This window comes from Onychomys torridus, chromosome 6, assembly GCF_903995425.1.
Source record: "Onychomys torridus chromosome 6, mOncTor1.1, whole genome shotgun sequence".
Classification (NCBI taxonomy): Eukaryota; Metazoa; Chordata; class Mammalia; order Rodentia; family Cricetidae; genus Onychomys; species Onychomys torridus.
The window spans coordinates 96,515,906-96,536,219 of NC_050448.1; the positions used below are offsets into that span (position 1 = coordinate 96,515,906).

Genomic DNA, 20,314 nt, shown 5'->3' on the forward strand with positions numbered 1-20,314 from the left:
ACTAGCAGTACCATGTCATCCTGGAACCCTAAAAAGGAACTGGGTTCTGTAAAACTTCTTTGTTTTGTATTTAATCCATCGATTTATACAACTGTACCAAGGAACTGGTGTTAGATGTTTTCCAACATTCAACTTAAAACACTAGACATAATAAGCAGAATGGGGAGGAATCATGATTAAATGCCCAAAGTGTAAACATGAGAAAGTAAACATGAAAACAAATCACTTTAAGAAATCATTTAATTACAAGAAAATTAGCCTGAAAATTGCAGACTTCTAAACAAATTGTCTATATGAAAACAACAGCTCATTTACCGTCGTGATTTTTTATTTCTCCTTCAGATAATCCCATCTATTGAAGCCAGTCTTTCCTAGCAAACATTAGACTACATGGGGTCTTTTCATGTTTAATATTCCATAAAATAGAACTCGCTTTCTTCCTGAAATGAGAATGATTTTGCTACAGAGAAATTTGAAATTGCTCTCTCACGACTACTCCCAGGAGCCTCTCCCCGAAGGCAGGGAAAATCCACACACAAAGCGGCTGGTTTACCAACAGTTCCTGTCATTCACTTCGTTTTACCAGCCCAAGTACACATTCCGAGAAGAGCTCCCCAAGTCCCGCAGTTTCAAATTCCTTTTGTAACTCCTCCAGTGCTGAATACTCCTTGACTTCAAACGCCAGAAACCTGCATTGTACAGAGGAGCTCATGAATATGCGGAGATTTGTCAGAGGATAATTACCCATTCAGTTGCTTTTGCATCTGCAATAGTACTAAATTATACCTTTTGTGCTCCGTTCGTACTTTTGTTTCAGACAGTACACTAATCATTTTCTCTTTGCACTTCTTCCCACTTGAGTCCACATCTACTTTGGAGGTTTTCTGAAGAATCAGGTACTCCTAAACAATAATCAGTATGGTAAGTGCAGAGCTTACTCTGACCAGCCCAGTCCTGCTCTAAAGGAGCCATGACTCACAAACATCTCAGACTGGAGCAGTAAGAAAGTTACATGGTGTCTTTACAAGGTGGATGAACACTGTTCTGCTGAACACGGGTGGAAAGAGCAGTAACAACAAAGTGTTCACCTTTAAATCTGGACTGGACAGCTACTAGAGTGGGTATTTAAACTCTCAATAAGTAAATAAAGCTGTTTAAAGCAGTTATTTAAACTAGTTATTTAAGCTCAACCTCTGCCTTAGATAACGGACTCCACACAACCGGATCTAACAGGATCCACCTCCTGGTGAGGCTGGGACAAGGGCATGAAGGAGCAGACATAGCTCTTCTAGGACTGCTGCCTTGTGGCGCATGGGACACCGCACAGTAAGAGCAGCCCCTGCTATCACCAAGCCAGCCAGAATGGGGCCATCAGGCACACACCACCTCCTGCCCACCTAGAAATGCACCTGCACATTCCTGACCCTAGTACACAATCTGATAAACAATTTTAACAGAGAAACTCATGAAAAATGACATTTTAGAGAAAGCTATACAAAACTTTTCTCTGAACTAGTGTAAGTAAGAACAAACACATGTCAGTAATTCATGATTCCGTCTGAATAACAACTGTAAAACACTGCATTTATCATAATATGCCCCAGCCGGTCACAGACAACCAGAGTCTTAGGCAAATGTGAGCAAGGAACCTTGTACCCATTTTTGTCAGCTAGTATGTTACCCTAATGGGCCAAAGTTTATAGATACATACAGATTGTCTCAAAATCTGTGGTTTCTTGGCTATAGACTAAATCTGGCTTCTTTCTCTATCTACACCAGAACCCAGCATGGACCTGGTTAAACAAATATCAAAGGAGGTTTGGGGTAGGAACCCACCTTGGAAAAACTCGGGGCTGTTATTCCGCAAAGCTTTAAGATCACAGGCTGTTCCTGCTAAATCTGTCTTAAACAAAATCTTCCGCAATTGTGCCTGACCCATTCTGAAAGACTTACTAAGTGATCTGTAGCTCTTTTAAGGTTTAAAACATAATAAGCAGGCTTTCTTGTCTAGCTCCTCACAGAACAGGCTAGGGGGCTTTGGGTGGAGAGCTTGGAAGCCTGAAGAAGACGGCTTTGAAAGCTTCTGCTGAGACAAGCCAGGTGGAAAGCAGTCAGGGAGGCGGGGAGGCGCTGACAATCCTAAGCACCCCACTTCTACAGAGGCTGGCTCTCCGTGGAAGGGACAAACCTTCCTACACCACAGACACAGCGCTAAAGGGTCAGGGTGCACTTTTAAGTGCCTCCAAGATAGGAATTCTGCAGACTACTCACAAACAGACTCCCTGCTGTGCTGAGCTATGGAAAAATTAATATGTTCGAGCTTTTAGTGCTCATTTATACAGTTGCAGGTTATCATTAATACAAAACAAATAAACGTCACGGGACTTTTTTCAAAAACTGGTGCTGGTGCTGGAGAGAGCTCAGAGGTTAAGAGCACTCAGTGCTCTTTCAGAGGACCTGGGTTTGATTGATTCTCAGTACCCAAATGGCAGCTAATAGCTGCCTGTGACTCCGGTTCCAAGGGATCCTACACCCTCTTCTGGCTTCCTCAGGCACTGCACATACATGGTCCACAGGCACACACGCAGGCAAAACACTCATACACATAAAAAAATACAAATGAATATTTTTAAAAACTGCTGCTTTAAGTGGCATAATATTTACAGCATAATCAATATTTATAATCTTATACTTACTTTGTAAGCTTATGGTTGTTGTAGGAACTAGATATTCATTTTTACGAAGGATTGGGGGTTGGCTAGAGAGATGGCTCAGTGGTTAAGAGCATGGCTACTCTTGCAGAGGACCCGAGTTCAATTCCCAGCTCCCACATGGCAGCTCACAGCCATCTGCAACTTCAGTCCCAGGGAATCCAATGCCTTCTTCTGGCCTCTGTGAGCACCGGGCACACAAGTGGTGCATAGCCACACATGCAGACAAAATACCCACACACATAAAACAAATAAATAAAAATCAAAGAACTTAAAAGAAAATAACACCAAAGGACCACTTAACATGGCAATGGGTAAAGCAGAAACACCATGCTTCCTCTCCCCCACTGCCATAAAACACACTTAGAGATACCCCACGCTTGGCAAAAGGAAGCAGACACATAGTGTACATTCAGTGTTCTGGCACCTTGATGCTGTTCCTGTCTCCTTGCAGTAGGAGCAGTATTGTCCTGCCTGCGAACATCAGTCTTCCTGTCAGCCTTAACTCTGCAGCCCACTTCTCCACAGTCTTGACGTATCTAGTCCTTGCTCGCATGTGATCTAAATGCAGAAGAGTTATCCACAAGCCGTCATCCGCAGCCGGGCCTTCCGACCCAGGAGACTTCTCACTACTGCTCCCAGTCTCTGGTTGGCTGAGGACGTGTCGGAGATTCTCCTGGATCCAGAGAACCAGCTCGTGAATCATAGGCTCTGACAAAAGCTTTCTGGCTTCTTCAAGTACCTTCTCCTTCACGGTAACACACTGAGCCCTGGTCAGATGTTCGGAGCTAACCGAGACGCCAGGTAGACACAAAGGGTAACCAGCTGGTAAATGGAACACCAGCTCTAAGGGCACATCCTCGCCCACAAGTCCTTCAGCTGTTGTGTGAATTCTAAAGACAGCCCCATCTGTCTCTGGAAGACATCCAAAAATAATTATTAGCTGTACATAATTCAATCTCAATGGAATACTGATCAGTTAAAATTTCCCTTTCAAATCTCAATTTATTTCTCATGGGAAAACTGAGTTATTTTATGAAGAGACATATAATGCAAAGAAAGCCATGACTTACAGGTCATTTCCCCAGCCATAAACACATATGAACAGCGTCACACAAACCTACTTGCAATTTACACTCTTTATCAACCATTTTTATTAAGTTATCAAAAAAGTAGTTCTGATTCATTTCCTTCTAGCCACATTTCACTGATAATTATGAAAATCATGAATCAACTCTTACAGGTGTTCCATGGAGCAGTAATGTGTACAGAAAGTATGGGAGAAGTCCACTCAAAGTTACTTATGGTAAGTCACGTGGAGCCCTAGGTATGGCATGGTCATGAGAAACTGACGGCTGGACGTGATACTGAAAGTGAGTGGACTCAAATGCATTCTGATCAGTGTAACATGAAGGCAGCAAGATGAACTGAAACAGCGGAGACATCCTTTAGCCTCTGGGCTCCCTGAGAAGTGCAGAGGCACACCTAGGAGATGAGATGGAATATTCTGCTCTCTTTCAGATTTGCTTGGCTTCCCCACTCTGATGTGTTCCACATCACTTCACCCCGCTTTCCAAAAAGCTGATAAAGTGTCAGGCTAATTCATTCTGCAGGGGGCAGATCAAAGAGTGGGGAAGGGAGCTGGTCCAGATGCGTGGCTGAGGTGAGCCTGCCTCTCTGCCTTGTTCCCATGTGCCCTTGTTCTATTTCTCAGCACAGCAGCAGCCAGACCCCATATCTGGATGGCAGCTTCACAGCCTCGGCTATGGAGACCTGAACCCATCCCCCATTTTAAAGACCCTAACAGAACATTAAAATCGCTTCTTAGCCATCTGACGCCAATAGCATATAAAAGCCATTGTTAACAGATTCATAAAGGACCATGTACACCTGTTACAGTTTTTCTTTAATGGATGCAAATACCAACTACAAGAAACTACTGTGTTCAGACACCATCCAGAATCACAGCCAGTAACCATTCCAAAGATCATATAATCTTTTCTTTTACATATTTAATGTATATACTAATTTAAAAAAAAAAACCTTCTAAACCTAACAGCATATATGCTTCTGAAACCTATCACACTCTTCAAATCTCTTTGTTATGGTGATATATTGTGTCCCCCAATATATTGTGCACCCTAATAAAGCTTATCTAAGGATCAGAGGAAAAAGCCAGCCATTATATCAAACATAGAAGTCAGGCAATGGTAGCACATGCCTTTAATCCTAGCATTCAGGAGGCAGAGATTCATAATCTCTGTGAGTTCAAGGCCACACTGGGAACAGAAGCAGGTGTGGTGGCACATGCCTTAAATTCCAACACTACTTAACCATAAAGGTCTGGAGGTCTGAACAGACAGACAGGAAGTGACAGAGCTGGGCAAGAAGAGAATTGATGTAGCTGGGCAGAGAGAGGAAGTGAGATGCAGAACAGAAAGGCATATAGGTGTGGAGATACAGGTCTCCCTGGAGGCTGAGGAGTTGATGAGGTGAGGTTGGCTGTGGTTTGTCCAATTCCCTGATCTCTCAGTTTCTCATCCCTATATGTGGCTCCAGGTTTTATTAATAAGACCATTTAGCAATTCGTCCTACACTTTATTCCTCTTTCCTTTCTTCTCCTATTATTAATATTACTATTATCCTTGGCATGTGTGTAGGTCAGAGAACAACTCAAGACATCAGTTCTGTCTGGGTGGATTCTGGGATTGAACTTGGGATTGTCAGACCTATGTGCAGGCACCTCTGCCCAGTGACCCATCTCACCAGCTCCAAGGCTCTCTTTTCTTTTATTGGGTTCATCTTTTTAAAGACATATTTTACGGTCAAAATAGGCTCCCAAATATCAGGTCAGTGAGTATCTTTTGCTGTGTAGGCTGCTATGGACCTGCATACAACACAGGATCACCGGACTGAACAAACTCATCAGCAATCACCCCATAAGCCTGCATTCTCTCTAAAGGAGGGGGCAGAATCTTTAAAGATCTCCATTCATTCGTCACTCAGCAAGCGCCCATCTTCGTCACTCAGCAAGCGCCCATCGGGCACATGTCCACCCCCCACACACTGTGCTGTTGGGAAAACAACAGCTAAGACACAGATCTGTCACAGTGGCTCAGTCCAGTGTTCAAAACACGACATAAAGGGCAGTCAGATCTTCCCGGACTTCGATACCTGCAAAGTATTCACTTAGAGATACATGAATATACAGTTTCTTTTTTCTTTCTTTTTATTTTTTCAGGATTTTTGTTTTGTTTTTTGTTTGCTTTGTAGTTTTGTTTGTTTGTTTGTTTGGTTGGTTGGTTGGTTGGTTGGTTTTGTTTTTTAAGACAGGGTGTCTCTAAATTGTCCTGGCTAGCCTGGAGCTCACTTCACTATGTAGACAGGCTGCCTCCCAAGTGCTGGTATTAAAGGCGTGAGCCACCACACCCAGTTTTAAGCGTGTGTACATGTGTGTGTGTTGGAAGATAGTCCCCCATGGTCTTTCTCAGTGTCTATGGGATATTGCTACCTTTGCTCAAACAGCCTTGGAAGTTAGAAAGGCTTTCCTCTGGGTCAGAAAGCAGGCGTTTTCTGACCAGCACAATAAAGATAGCTTATTCTTTTAAGACAATGAGAAAAATTCTAGAACTTTCATAAAACTGGAAGGATTATTTTTTATTAAATGTATTTACCAGATGCACAGAAACATTAAATTTCTACACATTTCTGTGGTATTTATCACAGTATTTTGGCACCCTTTAAGGCTTAAATCAAGGTAAATGTACTAACTGTGGGGTTCTTAAGTTCAGTGTCCCTCAGTTGACAAAGACCCATGGTGTGCAGCTATGCACGAACACCCACCTGCTCACTACCTCGTGCATTACAGTTTGGATGTGAAATGCACGCCATGGGCTCATCTGTTTGCACGCTTGGTCTCTGGTGGGTGGCACTGTTTTGGAAGGTTGTGGAACTTTAAGAAGGTGGGATCCTGCTGGAAGAAGTGGGTCTCTGTGACAAGGGCCTTGAAGCTTCTAGTCTGGTCCCACGTCCTGTGTAATCTCTTCTCCCGCTGCCACGCTGTATTCTCGCCAGGAGCCAGAATAAACCCTCTTCTCTGCCATTTTCTTCTGTGGTATCTGCTCACAGTACACCATGAGAAGCAGAACCAGGAGAATCTATGCACACAAGCTGGGTGTGCAGTGAGTAGTACTGTCTACAGCCACTTGAGGGTGCTGTCTCCTTACTGCTGCAGTGAGAGATGCTGCCCCTGGCCCAGAAGCTGCAACTGCTGAGCTGCTCAATCACCCTTTTCCCTTACTGCTCGCCCCTTTTTATTCTTCTCTCTGAGAAGGGAGTCTCTTTCTTCCACAGCCAATCCTACTACTGTTTTATTTGAATCATTATAACATCTTGTGCATTTCCTAACTCCCTGCTTCTTTCCCTCACTTAGAAAATGTTCGAAAAAACAAACTCAAACACAGAAAAAAAAAAAAAAAAACTAGAGCTGCTAATTCCACAAAGAGCTTCAGACCCATCTCTCTCCACCCCTTCATCGTCAATCTCCATAAAATATAATTCTAACCACCAATTCTATTTTCTCATAAACCAGCCTCCCCATGACTGCTTAAACTGTCACTTCTGACGCCATTTCTTTCTGAAGTGCTATTCTCAAACACAACCTGTGATCTTTAAAATGCCATGAAGAATGGGGAGAACTTAGTAGGTCTGGATTGCTTAAACTCTGCACATTCCCAAGCAAGGCCTGTCTTCAGGACTGGCCCATGGCTACCTATGGAAAGATGAGCCTGAATCCTTAGAATATTCCGCCTGATAAGTGTGTTTTGTATGCTTGGGGGCTTTGGTCCCAGACCTGCTGAATGACTTATGCCTAACCATGGGACTGTCATGAATCTTCCTGTTCTAGGGTTGAAGTCGAGAGCTCTGATAAAGATGACATCTTAGTGTCCCAGGCCACCTAACATCGCTGCTCTTTGAAGCTTCTTTCTCAAACATTACTAATCAGCTAGTAACTGCTATTGTGCAGGAAAAGGTGCCCTTTCCCAATTGACAACACTTCTCACAGACCATCATTCCGTGCTGCTGTAAGAATGTGGCATGCTTGCACAAGTCTACCCAAGGATCACATCCCCAGCAGCTTGCTCATGGATTCTCCTGTATCTCTTCACTGACCCCTGCCCCGCCCCACCCATGCCCGTTGGTATATAACAAAATGGAACTGAATTGAACAGATTTCCTGAGTCCTAGAAGTCTTTGAGGCAAATCATTGAGATTTTCCCACCACTGTACCCCTCAAACACTGATCTTATGGTGTCCATCATACTCTGAACTTACTATGGTATTTTCAGATCCAACATTATTATACTTAAACCAAATTAACTTTTCCTCTACCTTGAAGTATTCCAACTTTGTTTCTGAAGAGTAATCTTCCCATCCCAAAATGGGTTTAATAAGAAACAAATTTTATGGTTATGTTGGCCTTAAATCTATGCCATTGGCTTATAACCATGTATCACATGAGTGCAGAAGTCCTTGGACCTGTGGCACAGACTCAGAAAGTATGCACCCTGTGCCCCTGAACCTGTGAGTATAATTCCCCTGCATGCCAAAGGACCTTTGCAGACTTGAGTAAGGACGCTGGAATGGGGAAATTGTCCTGAATTACTGAAAACACCATCCTCAGTGTCCTTAAAATGGGGGAGGGGCAGATAGAGGTGGAGCTTTATCAGGGAAGAAAGAAACGGATCCACTGGGACATGAAGCTCTGTTTAGGGTTTGGTAGTAAGGAAGAGACCCCTCAGTGATGCAGCACACGTATATAGCAAGGAGGCTGAGAAAGGCCGGCAAGCAGACTCCCCAGGGGCTTGGACACAGCAAAGAGCATCACTTCCAACAATTTGATTTCATCCAGGCCAAAACTGACTTTGGACTTGTGACCTGAATGTCGATGCCATGTGTAAGGACCGGCTGTAGCAGCTACGGGGCTCCTGTGGTGCTGTTGCTCTGCTACAGGAAAGCCAGCACGTCCCAGGCCAGTGCAAGGCAGGAAGTGAGGGGCAGCCCAGGGAAAACGGGAGAGGCCAGGCAAACCTTTACCAAGTTTCCTTTCTCTTTCTGTTATTTGCTGTGGGATGTTCTGAATGTCAAATGCGTTGTTCTGATTGGTTAATAAAAAAACACTGATTGGCCAAATAGCCAGGCAGGAAGTACAGGCGGGACAAGCAGAGAAGAGAATGATGGGAAGTGGAAGGCTGACTCAGAGAGACTCTGCCAGCCGCCGCCATGACAAGCCACATGTAAGGTACCAGTAAGCCACGAGCCACATGGCAACTTACAACCTAATAGGAATGGGTTAATTTAAGATATAAGAACTAGATCACAAAAAGCCTGCCACAGCCATACAGTTTGTAAGCAATATAAGTCTCTGTATGTTTACTTGGTTGGGTCTGAGTGGCTGCGGGACTGGCGGGTGAGAGATTTGTCCTGACTGGGCCAGGCAGGACTGGAGAGAACTCCAGCTACAGTTATTCTCTGGTCCCAGTCAGCAAACAGTAGCAATGGGAGTGGAGCTCCCTAGTTCTCACTTCAGAAAACCATGGAAGGAAACCTCTACTTACACACCCGGAAGACAAACGGCTTTGATTCTTGACTCTAAAGGGTCATCACCTTCCTAGTTGATCCCCTGGCCAGTATCTGCCCCCCACTGGAACTGCAGACTAACTAAGGCTGTACAAATGGCAGTATTTGCCTGAGAACTTCAGGAGGCCTGAACAGACCCCATTCTGGTGTCAAGTGTGATGGAGAAAAACAATTCACAGAATCTCTTTGAAATTCATTTTCTCAACTGTTTTTTTTTTCTTTTTTTTTTCCTAACAAAAAAAAAAAAAAAGAAAACTGTGCTACTTTATAGTCATTATTAACTCACACCCATATTCTCAATAAGCCTACATCCTAAAGAACTCATGCTTGCCCTACCACAGTAAAATTTTCCTGAGACCCAAGAGTGTTTTCACCTGGTCTAAGCCTTCTTCAAGTTCATACCCACGCTCACTATTTGCACAAGTTACTCTGCCTTGAACAATATCGATGTTCTAACTACCACCCACGCTGAAAGACACTCAAGTCTTACCCTTCCTAGCCCAGGCACACTTATAACACCAGAACTGAGGAGGCTGAGGCAGGAGGCTCTAGAGTTTGTGGCCAGAGTGGGCTACACAGGCAGGCTCTGTGTTAAGATGATCAAACCTTAATCTTCCCTAAAGACACACGAAAGAAATCATGTTTCCAACACCCCAAAGGTGGCAGAAGTCTGAACTACAGCAACTGAGTTAGACTCAGTTAGATTCCACCCCAATTCTATTCCAGAAGTTTCCCTCTGCCTCATCGCCTACGACACATGAGAGATACACAGTCCCATCACAATGACGCAGAGAAAAGTAAACGAAATACATGAGAATGAGTTCTTCAGGGTTTACTTAGCACTCACGGGGGGGGGGGGGGGGGGGGAGACATTTACAAACCATATCCAACTCACATTCTCTGTACTTGCTTTCTTTTTTCCAATTTTTACATAGCCTCAAAGACTTCACACACAAAAGCACTCCTACACATTCTTCATACTTCAAGAGACCAGGATTTTCTTTGCTCCTGCTCCCAGGCCACTCACCACAAATATGCATGCATAAATGCTTGTTTTATGCATCAGCTAGAATTCATATGATTTAAATGTCCTTATAGAAGGGGAAAAAAAACTAAAAAGAATGGAAGGTAAAAGTGGCACTCCCATCCTTTGGCAGTGAAGGTCAAGGCTGTGTGGGTTTTAGAGAGGTGAGTTCAGCCCTGACAATCAGCAGATGACAACCAGGTCAATGTGTTACTGTAACAATTTTGCAAGAGGGTGGAATCCAATCTGAATATCATGTTAAGGAAATGCAAAAAACCACTTGGAAGCTATTGCAAGCCCGTTATGTGATGCTGGGTTCCTAGTCCTCTCATTTTGCAACCTTTAAGTCTGTGAGACTGTTTCCAAACTGCAACTCCATTAATAATGAACACTGACCACAGCAATGTGCTCTCCATGACTTCACCAGGAAAACGGACAACACCAGCTTCACCTGCATCAGAAGGGCCCTGGTACACTGTCTTAGGGTTTCTATTGCTGTAAAGAGACACCATGAGCACAGCAACTCTTACAAAAGAAACAGTTCATTGTGGTGCTCACTTACAGTTCAGAGATTCAGTCCATTATCATCATGGCAGGACATGGCAGCATGCAGGCAGACATGGTGCTGGAGAGGTAGCTGCTACATGTTGATATGCAGGCAACAGGAAATAGACTCTCTTACTGGGCGTGGCTTGAGCATACACACACACATACACACACACACACACACACACACACACACACACACACACACACAAGACCTCAAAGCCACCTCCACAATAGCATACTTCCTCCAACAAAACCATACCCACTCAAAAAAGCCACACACCTCCAAATAATGCTACTCCCTTGGGGGTCATTTTCTTTCAACCACCACACACATGCACACATGAAGGGAATGTGAAGCCCTCCCCCACCACCACCACTCAATTGTATTTGAATATGAGCCAGATCCCACCCATACCTTTGTTCTGAATGCTCAAACTGTTCTTTCTCAACACATAGACCTTTCGCTAATAACTTTTCCTGCACCAGCCCCATCGCTACCGAGAAACGTGACACGGTGTCAAGCCCACCCCTGAGGAGCTTATTCTGATCACCAGTGATCTTCAATGAAAACTGGAGCTAAGATAAACTCTCATCAAGTCAGGAGGGTGTCAGGTGACCACATCAAACTTGGCACCTGGGCTAACACATGGGATGGAGAGGAACAGAAAATCACTGATTTGGTCAATCCTCACTCTTTTCCCACAGCTAGGAATATGCTGTTTACATGATTTGTACTCCTAAGAGACTGCTACACACAGTGCCTCTTCCTGAGAACTTCCTCTAACATCTGAGTGGCCAGAATGTAAATAGAGTCCCTCAAATTCTTAACATAAATTAATCCCTACTAAATTGAACCCATTTCTTCAAGCCTTTTCAATTCAAGACCTTAAGAGCTAGCTGTCCCTTAGGTCAGCCTGAGCCTTCCTGGACAGTCTTACAGAAAAATGCAGGCCCCCTGCAATATTCTCCAAATTCCACTGGAGACAGGAGAAACTTATTTGGTGGAAGCCAGGAAAGAAATGATGGGGTACAAAGTTACACCCTCAAACCCAAACCGCCACTGACAGTGTGAGTGGTAGCCACACAACCTGCTACCTTGGTCTGCTCTGATAAAGCCCTTACCTTGCTCACAGTTCCCAGCTGTGAGCACCAAACATCCCGATTTCAATTGCCAAATTGTTCTACTCCCCAGTGAACCTTCTAGTAACAAAGTGTCCTAAGTTGTTACACCGAATTCTTTTATAATTCAATTACTTATTGATGCCAGAACACTGAATTAAATTAATTACAGGCATGGCTTGAAAGTCATGCTCAATTTAACAGCAGATAAAGGGCCACTGTGTTCTCAATATTAAGAATCTCTCCTCTCTTTCTCTCTCTCTCTCTCTCTCTCTCTCTCTCTCTCTCTCTCTCTCTGTACTTACTTTTTGGGGTTTTCTCTGACCTAGCAGCAGTATTTAATGGTTACCCATGAACTCATAATGCAAACCACCATTTTTTTTAAGATGTCATGGGACATCACAGGTTCACTTCTCCCAGATATTCACAAACGAGCCATGATACAAGAACTCAAAGACTCTAGTGTCTTTAAATATCTGCCTCAGACAGAAGCAATTCTCAATAAAGAGAACTGTGGAGACAGAGGAGATGGTAACCAGTTAGGACTGCTACCCAGAAGAGGGATTTATCATAGGGATTTTAAGGAAGTTTCAAAAAGATGCATGACAGGTCTAGACACTAAAAAAGAAAGCAGCTCCATTTTTCCAGAAGGTTCATAGTGCCTGGACCATCACAGAGCACCATGAACATTTGTATATGGGTGCATGCAGGAAGGCATAAAAGAAAGGGGGCCAACTCCTAGGGTGTCAATAACTTAACCATATGGAAACCCGAAGCCCTCTTAATCATAGACAGAGCTTCCTTAGGTCTAGCACATTTCACACCATCTTCTTAGAGGTAAACCAATGTATGGTCAGAAAGGCAATTTCAATAGTAGTTACATTGTAACAGTAGAAGGATAACTCCTACTGTCCTCAAAACGCAGATGACATATTTGACAGCTGAGGGGAAAGTGAGCATCATCTGCATCAACATACTTTCCAAAAAGGGGAATCTGGGGGCGCTGGAGATGGCTAAGAGCACTGACTGTTCTTCCAGAGGCCCAGGGTTCAGTTCCCAGCACCCATATAGCACAGCTCACAACCCTCTCTAACTCCCATCTCCTAAATGTCCTCTTCTGGCCTCCTTATACACATGGAACACATATATAAGGCAGGCAAAACACACATACGCACACACAAAAAAATTTTAATTTACAAGTGTGTGTGTGTGTGTGTGTGTGTGTGTGGAGTGGGGGGGGATTTCCTTAAAGGAAGCCAAGTCAAGAATGAAGTAAGTTTTCGCTATTTTTTTTTTAAATAAGTAAAAAAGCTTTATAGACCATAAGCTCCCAGAGGAGAGGTCAGATGCCCCGCCTCTGTTAGAAGGGAAGAAGGCATCCATGAAGTCAGACTGCATGGTTAACAAGTCCAGCAGAGTCTAGAATTGGCTGCCCCTTTTGAGCAACCTGGAAAAAAAAAAGTAAAAATATTTTTTAAATTAAAAACAAAAAACAAAAATTTTAAGGCCATCAACCCTGGAGAATTCAACCATTCACCCCACCCCAACAAGTGTTTGCTGACCGCCTTCCGGGTGGCTGGTACTGTCCCCGGGGCCCAGACAACCAAATACAGCTGAGTGACTGATGTCCAGGACGTAATGCACAAGTGCTTAGAGGAGGGACTGAGGATTTGGGGGCGCTGGGTTCCCATGAAGAGGGCAGTTTCGTCGGGGAGAGCCCAGGGGAGGCGGAGGGCGAGCCCAGGGCAGGGCACTGCGAGCGCAGGCCGCGCCCCTCCACTCTGCCACGCCGGCCCTCGGCCACGTGACTCCGGGTCCCCCGGCTCCCCGCAGTGGCCGCGGGGTGGGAGACAGGGAATTCACCTGAACAGCTCAACATCTCCCACTCGCGAGGCCCGCAGAAAATCGCGGCCAGCGCCGACAGCTCCTGCCGCACCGCCTCCGCCATATCCGCGTGGCCAGCAGCACCCGGAGCCGCTTCCGCCGCCACCGGGAGCAGAGCGAGCCCACGGCCACTGGGGGGCGCCCCGGCCTCACAGCGGGGCTGGCGGCGGAGTGGGTGGGGCGGAGGGCGGGGGAATGGGCGGGTTTGGGGGCGGGGCGAATGGCCGGAAGCTCCGCCCAGGCCCTTCTGCTCTTTCATGCCAATGGGATGCGCCTACACTCCAGTTTTTGCCCCTGAGGACCACCCAGCCCACTTGCTGCTTTCCTCAGCTGGGGGAGATCGTAAAGTCCCAAGTTCTCTACAAGAACACCCGGGTTGCGAACCCACCATGCCTCACCTGTACTAGAGAGTAAAAGAAAACACAAAATTTCCACCCTCATGTTGCTGTCAGTGACCCTCATGGTCAGGGGATTCCGGAAAAAACAATGGTAATGACCTCCAGGGTGCTGACCTGGTCACTGGCCCTGGGATCACAGACAAGGTCTGGATTCAGAACCTCTTTTCTGTCAAAGGTGCAGAAAGTAGAGACTGAGACTCCTATGCTGAAAGGGATAGTAAGGACGGAGATGCATTAGCTATTGTGGGCTGTGGGTCCAAGGCCATAGCTTTTCAGTGTTTGGGGTTTGGTTTAGTTTGGTTTGGGAGATGTTTGATGCATACAACATAATGTGTCTATTACCACTGTGACTCCTGAAGTTTCATGATGAACCACCATCTTTGAATCTTGACCTAGATGTCAAAATATGCTCAATAACCGAATCCGAAATCCATCCTGTTTCAAACTTTGATTTTAGTGACCAAATTTAATTACATGCAGTGAGGAGTTCTATCTGTGTGCGTTTGACTTGTCTCTTTATTTTCAAATAACAGTTTTAAATTCTGCAGCTCCCAGAAGCCTCCTGTTCACTCAGAGAGGTTTCACACCTTTGGGACAATCAGAAATAACATTGTGTGAGTGCATCGAAGAATGTAAGTGGGTCCACAGTGGGCTCTTGTCACTGGCTTCTACAGAAAATCTGAATAATTTCACCTGACCCAGATTACTTTTCCCTATCATCATTTCTACTGCTAAAAAAGGGGGGGAATTTGAAAAAGGAAGAGAACTTGGCTTCCAAGAAGAGAAAAGAAATCTGACAAGATAGACAAGAAAGGCTTTCCCTGGGGATGCCTGAGATTTCAGTGACCCCAAGCAATTAGGAACCATGCTGTGCACATAATTAGAAAGATGAAAGTTTATTTAAACACATAATTATCTACAATGTGGCCAATTTGTATTAGAAGGAAGAAAAAAATAATTCCTTTGAGTTACTTCCAAAATAGCAGTTCAAGCAAGTTCAGTGGGTTCATAATTAACTGCTAGAGAGATTTGGGGAACAGAATACATTTTTAATTTAAAATATCACTCAGTTATTCAATTTTAGTTTGAAATCTAATGTTACTATGAAAAGTGGTGAGAAAATATTAATTTGATTATTTGTCGTATTTGTTAAAATGGTTGACACAATAATTGAATAGCCCCCATCCTGTTTTTAATTTTTCAAATTCAGTGTGTGATATGATTGAAATAACATGAACAGCGTGGTTCCAGTTGGCATTGGTATTAGGAGGCGATGGCTGGAACTGTCAGCAAGGGGTCCATGGGAATTGATGGGGAAGTACAGCCATCTATTATCGTACTTAAATTTTTCTGGCCAGTGGGTTTCTGCTTTGCTTTTCTGCCTCCGTTGGTTCCTTAACCTGCTTTTCATACTTCATTTAGCATGTTTAAATAAAAAGCTGATATGAATGTCTTTTAAATTGACACTATCCCGAGCCACTGAAGTCCCCTGAATACGTTTCCTGAACTCTGACATTTCCAAGTAATCATCACACAGACAGTGTAATGTCAGCTTGATATTTCTCACACTAGGAAAATAGCAGGTACATGTCAGTTCCCTGAATCCACCTCACGGTAATCATTTTTCTTGTAATAAATTCTCTTCTAGTCACAGGCTACTGAAATTCTACATCTTTAAATGTGAAATGGGTGTCTACAGTAAAAGTGTTATCTACCTCTATCCCCACCTCCCACAAATACACACACCAGTGTGTGATTTGCTAAAAACCACATTATCTTTCCAGGCACTTTTCCTAAAGAGTGGGTTCCCCAAGACTAGAGTGGGAAAGTGCTTGACCCCTCTCACCTCCAGTTAAAACTCTAATCCAGGAAGTCAGTGTAAACAAGTAGTTCTTTTAATTTTCCCAGAACAGCTCTACTGACTGTCTCAAGGGTAATATGGAAACTTGAATACTTGAGTCTAAAATCCTAAGTCAAAACCCAGTTGAACAAACAAATAGCAATACACAACTTGGAAACTACTAGGGTAGGTGAAATGTTAGTCTCCTGGAAAAAGCTGAGTGTTATTTAATTTAAAAAAAAAAATTATGATCTGAGAACATTAAAAATACTTTCAAAAACCCCCAGGCTGAAGATGGAGCACTTTCCTGGGCACTACAAGGTCCTGAGTTCAATCTCCAGCCCCTAAAATGAAAGAGGAAGAGCGTCAACGGCCAGTGTCCTAAGTCAATCTAACTGGAAGAAGCCGAGCAGCTGAGTCTGTCTAAAGAGTTGTTGTGCTTACTCTAAATGTTTCTCTAAATGTTCCTGGAGCCTCTGTGACTGTTGACCTGGCCCTATAAGATGGTTGTTAGGATACAAGGATGAAGCAAGATGCCCTTGTTTTCACAGCCTCCAATCTTCCATCTAGATAAGTAGACGCAATCTACAAGCAGTCACAGACTCTTTCACCACGTTAAAGGTACAAGAATTGCCACATTTGGTTAACCAGAGTGAAGTTCAATATCCTGACTTAGTTGAAAGCGGTGGGGATGGAGTGTACCATGTTACCGCCCACAACTTGCCCCGGGGGGGGATAAATAATTTTGTAATGTTCAGGAATGTTAAAAGCTTCCAAAAGTGCACAAATGGGTGCTATTAATTGGCCATAGATCTTTCTTTTCTGTCAAAGGGCCAAAGTTTTAAAATTATCTCTCACCACTATGTCAAGCAACTAAATTCTATGAGAATTTGACCCAGATTTCTGTTGCAGGACAAGATATGCCGGCACCATGTCCAGATAATCTGTATTCCCTCCAGCACGTTCACTGCTGCCTGCCTGCACTTGGCTCCTAAATACAAACGGCATCCAAACCATTCCAGCTTGCTTTGTGGGAAGCTGTCCCAGGGGAAAGGTCTACTGACAGTTCAGTGCTTATCAGTGTTATCCAAATAACTCACTGTGATCATCAGGGTTTTTAAGGATTGTCTAATTAAAATAATACCCAATATTTAATTTTGGTTGCTACTGCCAATATATTCTTTTCATTAATTATATTTTCTCACAGCCTAGGACAAGGATAGCCAGTTTTATTTCCTGAGGTGGAGATTGGGGGCTGTGTGACATTTAAAACAAAAGAAAACCCTTTTCAGAAAGGAACTGTGAATGCTGCGGTTTGGGCAAGATGGTGATTGAAAACAGAAGGAGATAGAGCAGGCACCAGAGCAGAGGGGAGGAACCAGGGCCTGGGCATCTTAAAACAAATAGAAACACAATAGGAGAGGACAGAGGGTATAGAGAGAAAGGAATAGTGGGAAGAGAGAAGGAGGAAAGAGAAGGAGAAACAGTGAAGAAAAAGAGAAGAAATAAGAAAGTAGATTCTCCTCAGACAATGACAGTCTGACATTTTACTCAGTCACAGTACGGGGACTGTGGGCGGGGCGTGTGATGGGCAAGTAAGAGGCCATAACTTATTCTCCCTTTGTGGATTTTATGTTCTCTATAATGAAAGTTGGTTTTTAGATTTACTCAATAGATCATTTCTTCTGGCTATTTAAGTTTTGGGGGGAAAAAAAGCCTAATTGAAGAGGAGAAGCAGAGAGAAGGGAAAGAAAGCATACCAGAGCTAACCTGAGAAGACCGGGCAGAGGTGGGGAAAGACGTGGGAAAGATGGTGAGTCGGGAGTTAAGAGGCTCTGACCTGGGCTACTTAACGGATTTATGGCTTAGGAATGGCTCCAGTGGGCAACTCACAGAACTTAAAACTCCTGTGGCTTTAACAGCACACAATGTGGTTTTCTCTCACTTGTTCTGGCCTGGAGATGTCGGTGTCTAGAACCAGACCACTGTTTTGTAAATCTGTCTAGCTTGATTCCCAGTTTTGTGTGGACCAAGACGGCCTGAGATGTTCCAACCACCATATCCACATCCAGCCAGAAGAACCTGGACCAGTGCATGAATGTCCCAGTTTAAAGGGAATCTGAATGATACCATTTTTTAATCAGGGAGACCATGTACTCAACTAAATAGTGGAGAAGAAACTAAGAGTCATTTATTCTTATCATCCCTTTATTATGGAGAAAGGGCAATGCCATGGGAAGACAACTGGCTGTCCTTGCTAGACCAAGTTCAGTGTTGGTCCTGAGATTAAGTTGTCACATAGTTCTGTAGACCCAGCACTCCCCGACCCCTTGACCCCCACCACCCTGGGCCCGATCTTACTGGCCTGCCTTAGTTTTCTCACAAATTTACCACTATCTGAAGTTACTTGGTTTCTTTGTATCTTCTGGCTTCTCTATGCTCTGGTCTCAATGTTTGTTTCCTCTCAAATTTCATGGCCTGAAAGTGATGGTACTGGTAGGGGTGGCCTTTGGGAGGTGACTCTGACAAAAGGGTGGAGTCCTCACAAATGGTATCAGCATCCTTACCAGAGAGATTGGGGGAGCTTCTTGCCCTTTCAACCAAATAAGCACAGAGAGAAAGCCCACCTGTGAGCTAGCTGACTGTCTTAATAAGGGTTTCTATTGCTGTGCAAAGACACCATGACCACAGCAACTCTTACAAAGGAAAATATTTCATTGGGGCTAGCTTACAGTTTCAGAGGTTTAGTCTATTATTACCATGGCAGGAAGCCTGGTGGCACATAGGCAGACATGGTGCTTGGAGAGGTAGCTGAGAGTTTGACATCTGGATCCACAGGCAGCAGGGAGAGAGAGAGAGAGAGAGAGAGAGAGAGAGAGAGAGAGAGAGAGAGAGAGAGAGAGAGAGATTGGGCCTGACTTGAGCATCTGAAACCTCAAAGCCCACACCCAGTGGCACATGTCCTCCATCAAGGCCACACCTCCTAATAGCACCACTCCCTATGGACCTACATGTAGATGAACAGTCTTATTAAGTAAGAAACACAGAGCCAAAGGCAGAGTTAAAAACCCAAGAGGTCAGAACAGTAGCTTAAAACCACCTCCTTACCCTTCCTGCCTCTGCTGTCCTTCCCCTCAGCAAGAGACCTACTTCCTGTGTATCTGTCTTTTTGTTGACTTTCTGTTCTGCCTTCTCATTGGCTGTAAACCCAACCACATGACCTTCCTGTCACTGCCTGTCTGTACAGATCTCCAGGTCTCTATGGTTGGTATTGAGATTAAAGGCGTGTGTCACCATGCTGGCTGTGTCCTTGAACACACCGAGATCTGCCTGTCATGTGATTGGGATTAAAACACTACCTGGCTTCTGCTATGGCTTGCTATTAGCTCTGACCCTCAGGCAACTTTATTAACATACAAATAAAATCACATTTCAGTACAAATAAAATATCACAGTACCTATGGGGGCCATTTTCATTCAAACCACCTCAAGGACCCTCACAAGCCAGTGTCAGTGCCTTAACCTTGGACTTCCCATCTTTGAGAATCATAGGAACTGAATTTGAGTTGTCTATCAAGGACATGGTCCAAGCTCTTTCAATAGGGCATCCTTAGACATCACACAGATCATAGAATAAATAAGCCATCGCCATCACTAAATCAGTTTGTCCTCAGTCATGACTCATGTTCCAAGAGGAACTGGAGAGGCTCATTTCTCAGAGGCTGAAGCTTTCTGGGCAGAACAGGACAACGAAAGATGTCTTGAAGGGCGGGGCCGAACAGCTTTGGTATTCTTTGTGGTTAGGGGTTGACTGAAGCCTAGAGTTCTGCACACCACTGGGGTTCTTGTGATCTGAATACTACTACTCACTAGCACCAAAAGAAATGCTCAAACTTCCTTGCAGAAGTTTGAAAAGATGGGAGTGTATGGCTTGACAGAAGTCAATTGTCAAATGTAGTCTGATATGCTTATTATCTATCTCCAGTAAAACTTCAGTTCCCCAAATAGACACATACTGCATGCTCTAATCCTAGCACTTGGGAGGTAGAAGGATCAGGTATTTAAGGCAAGTTATATAAGACCCTGTCTCAATAAAACAAATGATAGATAAATAAGTAAGTCAATGATAGAGAGAAAGACAGATAGATAA

General features: G+C 44.1%; 1 protein-coding gene across 2 annotated transcripts; it reads right to left on the reverse strand.

The window, feature by feature from the left end:
- Positions 1–222: 222 nt before the first annotated feature.
- Rwdd3 (RWD domain containing 3) lies at positions 223–14,022 on the reverse strand. 2 transcript variants are annotated; one of them, XM_036189295.1, is made up of 4 exons: positions 13,906–14,022; positions 3,139–3,626; positions 787–902; positions 223–689 (listed from the first exon to the last, which is right to left on the reverse strand). In XM_036189295.1, exons 1-4 carry the CDS (start codon positions 13,988–13,990, stop codon positions 566–568), a joined length of 813 nt encoding a protein of 270 aa, XP_036045188.1. In that variant the 5' UTR covers positions 13,991–14,022; the 3' UTR covers positions 223–565. The 2 variants fall into 2 exon arrangements, with proteins under 2 accessions (XP_036045188.1, XP_036045189.1); XM_036189296.1 differs by lacking the exon at positions 223–689 and having other exon boundaries at positions 826–902; positions 3,186–3,626.
- Between the last annotated feature and the right edge of the window lie 6,292 nt (positions 14,023–20,314).

Coding starts and splice junctions, on each gene's coding strand:
- Rwdd3 (XM_036189295.1), bottom strand. CDS start 13,990: ATGGCGGAGGCGGTGCGGCAGGAGCTGTCGGCGCTGGCCGCGATTTTC. Junction 903..3,138: donor GAGACAGGAACAGCATCAAG/GTGCCAGAACAC, acceptor ATTATTGTTTAG/GAGTACCTGATTCTTCAGAA. Junction 690..786: donor GTACGAACGGAGCACAAAAG/GTATAATTTAGT, acceptor TGTACAATGCAG/GTTTCTGGCGTTTGAAGTCA.